Source organism: Prinia subflava, chromosome 8 (genome assembly GCF_021018805.1).
Source record: "Prinia subflava isolate CZ2003 ecotype Zambia chromosome 8, Cam_Psub_1.2, whole genome shotgun sequence".
NCBI classification, from domain to species: Eukaryota; Metazoa; Chordata; class Aves; order Passeriformes; family Cisticolidae; genus Prinia; species Prinia subflava.
Window position 1 is genome coordinate 7,490,575 of NC_086254.1, and position 9,361 is coordinate 7,499,935.

General features: G+C 48.3%; 1 protein-coding gene across 2 annotated transcripts; it reads right to left on the reverse strand.

Moving 5' to 3' along the window:
* Nucleotides 1-1,461: 1,461 nt before the first annotated feature.
* TMIGD1 (transmembrane and immunoglobulin domain containing 1) lies at nucleotides 1,462-5,746 on the reverse strand. 2 transcript variants are annotated; one of them, XM_063404945.1, is made up of 6 exons: nucleotides 5,273-5,746; nucleotides 4,927-5,020; nucleotides 3,728-4,006; nucleotides 2,652-2,930; nucleotides 1,761-1,864; nucleotides 1,462-1,494 (listed from the first exon to the last, which is right to left on the reverse strand). In XM_063404945.1, exons 2-6 carry the CDS (start codon nucleotides 5,000-5,002, stop codon nucleotides 1,462-1,464), a joined length of 771 nt encoding a protein of 256 aa, XP_063261015.1. In that variant the 5' UTR covers nucleotides 5,003-5,020; nucleotides 5,273-5,746. The 2 variants fall into 2 exon arrangements, with proteins under 2 accessions (XP_063261015.1, XP_063261016.1); XM_063404946.1 differs by lacking the exon at nucleotides 5,273-5,746 and having other exon boundaries at nucleotides 4,927-5,032.
* Between the last annotated feature and the right edge of the window lie 3,615 nt (nucleotides 5,747-9,361).

Below are 9,361 nucleotides of genomic sequence, written 5' to 3' on the forward strand. Positions count from 1 at the left end.
TCTCACAGCGACCCCTCACACCGGCCACTCACACCGGCCCCTCACATAGGCATCCTCACACGGACCCCTCACACAAACCTCTCACAGCGACCCCTCACACGGACCCCTCACACTGACCCCCTCATAGCGACCCCTCACCCACACAACTCCGGCTCCAGAACATTCCACACCACCTGGAGTCCGTGGCGAGCGTCAGTGCTGGGGGATGTGTGTGGCACAGGCTCGGCTCTGCAGGGCCGGTGTCACCCCTGGGTGAGTGACACCCATCCGGAGCACCCCCATCTCGATGTCCCAAGCTCTGTCCGCACGGTGTCACCCCCTGCGCTGTGCCAGATTAACAGGAGGGTTTGGGACAGCTCTCCACAGGTGCTGGTGTTGAGGCCAAGTGCCCAGGAACATGAGGTGGCACCGCTGTGGCACCTTGAGGGACCTCCCTGAGCACTGGTGAGTCAAGGACACGCTCTGGATCATGCTCCAGATCAGGCTGCAGAATCTTTCTCTTGAGGAAATAAATTCCTGCTCTTCTGAGAAGAGTGCTGGTGTTTCAAATTGATTTACAGCATGCAGTGTTTATTGACAGGATTAGTAACGGACTATTCCAAGGCGTGGATGAGGCCTCAACAGCTTGCCAGGACCTTGAGAAAAGTGCTTGAGTGGCACATTTGTTGGGGGAAGGGATGGATGGAGAGGTTTTCCACCAATCGTGGAAACATCTGACTTTATTTGTGTGCATCAGCATCACAACCCAGTAGAGATTCCTCTGCAGGCTGATCCACAACCAAATGCCTGACTGTACACGCATTCCTTGTTGGAATATGCATGGAGGGCAAGAGCTGGCATCATCTCATGCAGCCCACCCGCCCTCAGTGGTGCTCCAATAAAAGCTTCCCCGTGGCCAGTTCTAACAGTTCTGACCCTCTAAGCAGCAGGCTAGAATCAACAGATGCAAGGAACCACTTATATTTTGAAAAAAACCATATAAACATGATTCCAAAAAAAACCTCTTTCAGTGCTTTATCTCATGATCTCACACAATGGCTTTGGCTGACCATTAGAAATGATGTTTTCTGGATGTCCTTTACCTGCAGCAAAATGAACAGAAGAAACGAAAAATCACCTCCTAGGAAAAAACAAAACCACAAGTAAGCTGAACTCATCTGGGCTGTGTTCAGCTGCAGAAAGCTGTCAGAAGGCTGAGGATATGACATTAGGGTTTTTTGCTCTTCCAGTGGTTACACACAGGGGTACCAGAGCCCTGGGATGGCCAGGGAGGGGCAGGATTTGTGTGTGTCCTCTCATGTTCCCAGGGACCTCTCTCTGCTGGGACAGGAGGTGTGGGCTGATGTTCACCAGCCAGAGCAAGAGCTGGGTGGGTTTATCATGCTGAGTGAACTTTTTCAGGTTCTGCCAATTGTAAAGAACGAATTGATTTGGGAAAAGCGTGAATAAGAAGTCAAATACTTACAGAGATGTTTCTCTTGGTTTCTTGAAGCACTGAAAAGAAAAAAACAGTCCTGTTATCCTTCACGTTTCCTGGCTGTGGGGATACTGTTACAAATGTTGCAAGTAATAGTGCCTTCCACATGAAACATCTAATACTTGATTTATCTACTGGTAATTCTAAAGCAGGAGGTAGTTTGTAGCAGTTTTCTAACAGTGAAAAGCAACATTATGAAATAAAATAGAAAAGACAGAAAAAAACACAGGGCACTGAAGCAAGCAATACTATTTTTTTCCTATGAAACTAGAGCTTTCCATACCTTAAAAAATTTGTCTTTTCGAGCCACAATTCCAAAAAGTATTGTGAGTGTAACCACCACAACAGCAGCAATAACAGCCTCCGTGGGAAAAACAGGTTTTTTATCTGTCAGGAAAGAAGAGGTTGGCTATGTGAGAAATCAGTGCAGTCACATAACCCAGAACATTTCACAGGACTGTGAAAGGACATTTCTTTTCCCACAGCTGTCACTGCTGAGTTAACTGTTGCTCTCTCTGCTGTCTGCAGGCTGACTCTGTGGGTTCATCTCCTGGAGAGAAGGGTGCTGAGCCTGTATTTTTGTGAACTGAAGAAGAACTGAAACATCACTTCCTGAAGAAGATCTCCCCAGGCACTGTTATTCTCAGAAATAAGGCTGTCCAGAGGTACCACTGACACAGGTAACACTGATTCCCTCCCTGTGCCAGGAGCAGAGAAATGAAAGGGGTCTGGACAGAGGTGATTTTGTGTCACCTGTCTGAGCCCTGAGCACCCAGCCCCTGTAGTCACCTCTGGAGCACAACTTCTCTTGCCTTAAGGAGCTCCTTGGGCATGACAGAATCCTGTAGTCAGAGTAAGATGCTTCAAGTAAGACCTGAGGTGCTTTAAACCACGCTTGAGTGTGCCCTGTCAGCGTGGGAAGAGCAGCAGTGGGATGAGCCTGCCCCAGGTCACACTTGGCAAATGCTTTTGAACAGGTAGAGCAGGAGAGGCCCTTCCTGGTGCTATGGTCCCAGGCACAGGTGCAGAGAGAGCTCCTTGCTGTTGCTGTGCCCTCAGAAATCCATGCAGGGAATTTACCACACTCCACTTGCACTTTGCAATATAAATGGATTGTTGTCATTATACAAGAGAACAGAGAGTAAAGCTTATTATTCAGCAGCAGCCTTGTTACCTTCAACTACGAGGTGGAAATCCCTCATCCCATTTCCCAGGGGTGATTGCACCATGCAGGTGTAGGTCCCGTTGTCAGACTTCTGCACTTTCCTGATGGAGAGCCGGATGACCTCACTGGTCTGGTACAGCTCGTGGCGACCTTGCTGCAGGGTCAGGTTGTGGTTGTTCTTATACCAGGAGGTTTGGGCTTGAGGGTTGGATTTGGAGTTGCAGGTCAGAGTAGCATCTTTGCCTTCTTCCACGTGGAGGGTCTCCTCTCCGCTCAGCTGGGGAGGAACTGTTCACAGGAATGCAGTTCAGCAGGGCATTAATAATGCTGCTCGTAGAATCACAGAACCATATACGTGGGAAAAGCCTTCTCAAATGCAGTCCAGCTGTTAACCCAGCACTGCCAGAGCCATCACAAAACCATGTCCCCATGTGCCACATCTACACATCTTTTAAATCCCTGCAGGGATAGTGACTCCACTGCTGCCCTGGGCAGCCTGTGCCAGGACTTGATGACCCTTTCAGTATAGGAATTTTCCTTAAAACCCAATCTAAGTCTCCTCCAGCACAACTTGAGGCTATTTCCTCTTGTCACTTGTTACTCAGAAGAGGAGACTGGCCCCACCTTGCTCCAACCTCGTAGAATGCCCACATTTAACACAAAATAAGTTCCCTTCACACATCCCTCGTGCTCCTTGTTCAGTGGTCTAGCACATCACAGTAGTGCAGCCTTTCCTGATCCTTGGGAATGAGGAGGGCAGTCAGTGGCAGAGACTGTCACTCCAATATTTCCTCTGCCCTGACTTGTATTCTTGGGAAATAATCTAGGTGGAGGCAAGGACATATCCAGAGTATCATTCCTAAGGGCCCACCCACTCCTATAAAAGAGTCAGAGCCTTAGATCAGGCCATAAGCACCACTGTGGGAAGGGAGTGTCTTATCATGTGAGTTATCTCCTCCTAAACGCATTTTTTCTCAGTGAAGACAACGTACAAGTGTGCAAAACACCGCCCAGACAGAGCTGCTCGGCCCACAGCTCCATCCCACCCCAGCCATTCCCCACAGGAATCCACCACAGCCACTCACACTGGACATCCAGGATCACAGACACCTGCACAGACTTGTCCCGGGCCAGCTTGCACGTGAAGGTGACCCCGTTGTCGGACTCGTTGACCGGGGATATGCAGATGTTGCTGATGTTCACTTTGTTCCCCTCTTTCAGCCCCACCTGCCCATCTCCACGGTACCACAGCAGCTCCTCAGCCTGGCTGCTGTTGTGTACCAGGCACGAGAGGGAGATGGCAGGGCCAAGCTGTGTGGACAGCGTGAAGTCAGCAGCATGGTTATTTACAGACAGCTCCAAACCTGCAGAAGGAGGAGGACAAGGACAGTTAAGTATCCTAAGCCTCCCACAAAAGCTGCCCTGCTCACTTCTCCAGGCCTCAACCTTGGAGGAGGGATGAGACTTTCAGGTTTCAATCTAACAGCTGTTTTTAGCTGGAATGTTAGTTTTTGAGACAAGAAAAAACTGTCTTCATCTCAAAGCCCCCTCCACAGTTATATAAAATAAAAATCAGGCTTTTGCAGCTGACTGCCAGAACACCAAGGCCTGACCTGTGACCACAAAATGTCTGAATCCAGGAGTGGCCATGTGACAACCAGCTAAAGATCATCCCCATCCCTCCTGCCACCAATCACTGCTGCAGCACCAGTGTGCTCAGTGTTTGATACTCTGTTTTTCAGTTGGAGCAGGATGCCCTTGGGAGTATAAATGAGTTAATCAGCCCCTCAGCTGAATCCTGGCTGTTGCAGAGCTGCAGTTTGTCAAAGGTACAAACCTCAGGACGTACTAAATGAACAACCAGTATGGGAAATAAATTATTGTAATGGGATGAAACTCGCTATGCAGCTTGGGCCATAGAATAATGAATTAAAAATATAGCTCAGAATATAAAAGTATTAAGGTCCTGTGAATATAAAGGAGTCTGAAGGTCCCTGTCTGAAGGTGTTCCCAAGTGGCCAAATCTGTCACACTTCTCACTGCTTAGAGCAGGTTTGGAAACTGTGGCTTCATCATCCCTGCTGGAAAGCACTGACGTTTCCCCATTCCCATCTCTGCTGCTCTCAAATCAGAGGCCAATTTTCAAACAATCCTCTGGGAATGACCTCCAGAACACTCAAAAGCTGGGATGCTGCTGTGACACATCACCCAGCCCCAGGCAGTTTCAATAATTGGTGTGATGAGGTTTGGACAAAGCCAGGGTGGATTTTTTTCCATTGCTTACCTGTGGCCACATGTGCCAAGAAGGAAACAGCAAGGACGGCTCCGTAGGGGACGGTGAGGCTGCGTCTCTGCACCATCTCAGAGCAGAGCTGGCTCTGTTGGAGAGAGGGTCAAGCCCAGGGCTCGCAGGGGTTAATCCCTGCTGCCATCAGACACCCCGGGGAGAGCCCTCACAGTGGGACAGGGTCACCAGGGAATAAACTGAGGCCGTTGTTGCAGGGCATTTTCCAGTTCAGAGCAGATTCAAGGGGGTTTTATATCTCTAATCTCCATTACATGAGTTTGTTGTCTCTGATCAGCTGTCAGTCAGGGGAACCCATCTCTGGATCAGGTAGCACTGGACTTACCTTGGGAAGAGTCTCTGGAGGGGCTGCTTCTGCTGGGAAATGCACAGTTCTTTTGCCTCCTTATTTATAGGGTCAGAATTTTAATATTTTATGGTTGTTCAGTGGGAAGTGAGTCCATAAAATGGGTTCAAGGCCTCGTTCAGTTCCTGGATTTCTGAGCTCCCACAACACTGAAGTATTTGCTGGGCTCTGCTGGCTGTTTTATGGGACTTGCTGAGGCAATGAGTAACTAATGAGAGAATTCCTGCATTAGCCATAAAGACTTTCAGCCAAAAAGAATACCTTTTTTTCCAGCTTTCTGGGTGTTTACAGCATTGTTTCAAGCCACAGGGATTTTATCCTAGATTATCCTAGAGCAGAAGTAGACCCCGTTTTGTCCCTTTCTGCCCAAAGCTCCGTTGCCATATCCTCCTTTGAGTGGAAAATTAGAAAATACACTGATTCAGACTTTGAACTGCGAGTTGGCAGAGGAGAGAGCAGACACTGTCCTGCTCACCAGTGTGTACCACCAGGCTGCTTTTGTGCTTAGCTCAGCCCTGGGCATGCCCCAGCACAGAGCAAGGGGGTCTGTCCCCCCTGTCCCCTGGGCTGTGTGTCCAGGGCACAGCTGAAGCACTTGGCTCTGTGGAAATCTGTCTGAGATTGCAGTTTGCACCTCAGGAGGGTGATGGTGACGTGGTTGCAAAGCACGGGGTCCTGGCAGCCTTCAAACGTGTTTTTGCTGCTGCCAGTGTCCCTGCAGGCACATCACTCATCAGGAATGGGCTCAGCAGGGCCATAAAGTGCATTTCATGAGCAGGAGGAGCCTGGGATGTGTCCTTGGTGTCTTCTTGGCTTGTGGACACCGTGTCCCAGTTCAGTGGGCAGGGAGGGCTCCTGCTCCGGGGCTGCTGCCTGCACACACAGCAGAGGAGCACACAGCACTGGTTATTTGTGGGGCTGTTGCAAACAAGGGTCATCTTTCAGTGTTTCTTAATGAAATTCTTTCAGTGTTTATGGGTTTACCCTTAAAACCAACAGGGAATCATTCTCAGTTTAAAAAGTCTATGTGTACAAAAGTCCCTTGAAGAAAGAGTTCTCAGTCCCCCTTCTAGAAAACTATCCTGTCCTTGCAGAATTCACCTAAATGCTGGCTTATGATTCAGTACAAACTTCAATCCAAATGCTCTTCCTAGGAGTAAAGTGATCTTTGTGGTTTGGAATTAAGCTGAGTTGAAATTGAGAGGGATCCAAAGGAATGGACTGGGAAATGGCTCGTGTGCTCCCAACACAATGTGAGCCAAAGGCAGGAAAGTGGAGGGAAGTCCGTGCTCCCTGTGGTCACTGATTGACACTCTGGAGAAGCAGGAGATGTTTGGAGTAAGTGAGGATGTATAGAAGGAAAGAGTGGAGTTTAGAGTATTTATTTTAATGTAGAAGTGACAGTAAGGGAAAAGATTGTCAGACAACAGCTGTTCTGGGGGGGATTTGTACGATGTGAGGCCCAGCACCAACTGGGACTTGGATCAGATTCTGTCCCAGCAGGTCCATGAGAGGCTGTGAGGTGAGCTGAGGTTCATCTGGAGCAATGGCAGAGTTCTCTCTTGCAATGGGCTTGGGATCTACTGAAGGAAGAGGGACTAGAAAATCAAGGTGTTACCTGGCCTGAGGCACTGAAAGGTAGCTGTTTAGACCAGGTAAGAATAACTTTCGCAATGGCTTTTTACACTTTTCTTTTCATACAGGGTGTAATTAATCTTGTGGGTGTCTAATTACTGAGGTCTGGAGTTTTGTGGGTTGTGTTCTCCACCTTTCCATTACGTTTTGGAGGGATGTAAACCTCCTGTTCCAGAAGCAGTCACTAATGACTCAGACTGGGAGGAACTCCTTCAGAGAGGAAAGAACTCCATAACCCTCCACAGCAAAGGATCCAACCCTCACATTTGAGGGACTTGGATCTGCACTGCCCAGGCTGGATTAGACAGACCATGGGCTAGAGTCAGTAATCCACATCAGCAGTTCTTGCTTGTCGTCCTTATGGCAACGCTGCACCAACAAACCCAGAATAAGACTGTTGTTAAATATGACTCTGAAGAGCCTCAAAGGAATTAATTAATAAGCACCAGTCTATTCCTGGGTGTAATCCAAGCCTTAGAAACCTGAGCAGAGAAGATTTAGAACATGATAGAGATTGAGCAGAAGTTTTTTTTCCATTGGGTCTCTTAACCTCCAACTCCAAACTTCCCAGCAGTTTGGGTTCTGCTTGGATCTCCTCAGTGCCTGCAGGAGCAGGGAGCAGAATTCCTAATCCTCCACACTTTCACTGGCAGATGAGATCTTGATTTGTGCTCAGCAGAGTTGTGAGGGCTGATGGTTGCTCCTAGAGTCAGGGACATGGCAGGATCTGCACAGACGTGTGGAAACCCAGGATGGTATCTATGGTTTTGTCAAGCAAACAAAAGCTGTAACGTGGCTATAATCCTGCAATAGTGCCTGAGGCTCTGCTCTTAGGCTGATCCTGTCTTCCTACTCCTTGTGGTTCCCCACTTCTAATCCTTTCTTAATATGTGGTGCTACATATTTTGCAATATTTCCATTGTTGGAGGATGACTGTATCACCCAAATCCAGTGCCTCCCCTTTGCAAATAACTGGCCTGGAAAGCAAGGCTGTCAGGGAATGCTGCTTGAACTCCTGTTCCCTCCCACAAAACCTATTTTTCCCAAGTATAAGCAGTATGGAGATGTGATGTGCCCTGATTTCTCCCAGGCTAGACCTAACGTATTTCTCACTGGTGAAATGGACAGATTTCAAGTAATTTTTTCGTAATTTTTTCGTAAATCTATTTTCTGACAATCCTTATATAAAGGTTCACATGCTGTGGCACTGAACACAGAGAAATGATGAGTGAACTTTATCCTTGGGAAGGAATAAGAATAGTTAAAGAAGCACTAAACCAGTGAATATTGTGAAATTTCAAAATAAATTCAAATGAAAAATAGGCATTAATGAAGAAAGAGATCCTGGGATCAATAAAGCAGAAGAGAAGCCCTCAGGAGGGTGAGGCTCCAGCACAAGTGTTGGACGTGGATGCCACCTGCTGGGTACCCACCCAGGGAAGCTGGCAGGGAGAAAAATCACCTGGGAGAGCTGGAAACCGGATGAAATCCCTGTGATCACCTCGGCAGGAGCTCAGAGGCAGCAAATCCTGTAGAAAGCTGAAGCCACACTCATGACTGGGGAGGATGCTAAACCTGGTGCCTGTTTCATGCTGATGGCCAGTACAGGACATTCCCGAGCAGAATTCCCAGAGCTACTTCTCTTTAAAGACTCTATTCTGCTGTGACTGCTCTACAGTCTGGACATCAGATATTTTTGTCTACCTAGGAACTTTCATCACCAGTGGGATTCCTTGGAAGTGCTCCACTGGAAAACCGAGTGGTGATTTGATCTTGTGAAGTGCTGCCAAACAATATTAGCAGTTTTAACTTCCCTGCTGCGGGGTCATCCCTCCCTCCTTCTGCGAGGAATCTGCAAGGACTGAGCTGCTCCATCTTTCCACTTCATGGGGGACCATTTGCTGCCAATCTTCAGGAGAAAATCACATTCCTGCTCCATGGTTGGATGCACTGTGGAGTGTGGTGAGGCAAAAGCCACAGCTCCTGAGTAACCACAGCACTGGCACAGGGCAGAGATGAGGAGGAGGAGGAAAGGGAGGAGGAAGAGAAGGAGGAGGCAGGCGAGTTCCCCCAACCTGCGTGTTTGCTCACTCAGGGATGTGGAAGTCAGGGCTCTCCTGGGCTGGCCCAAGGAAATGTGAAGGGTTTGTTGTTACTGGCTGCTGATCAAATGAGCTGGTGACTCATCAGCCTTTGCCACATGCTGCTTTTACAATTGGCCTGCTGGAGTTCCAGACAACTGGGCTTTCATCAGCTAAAAAGGGAAATGAGCTCAGTTACTGTGGGTAAATCCAGGGCAATTCATTTGTAGACTGAGGACTTAAAGCTATATAATGGTGATCACTTCCAAGACAGCCACATTCTCTCTTGACATTCCTTCCCCCTTTTGGTTTAAGAACATCCTGATGACCAAGGTCTTTTGGCTTTTCCAGT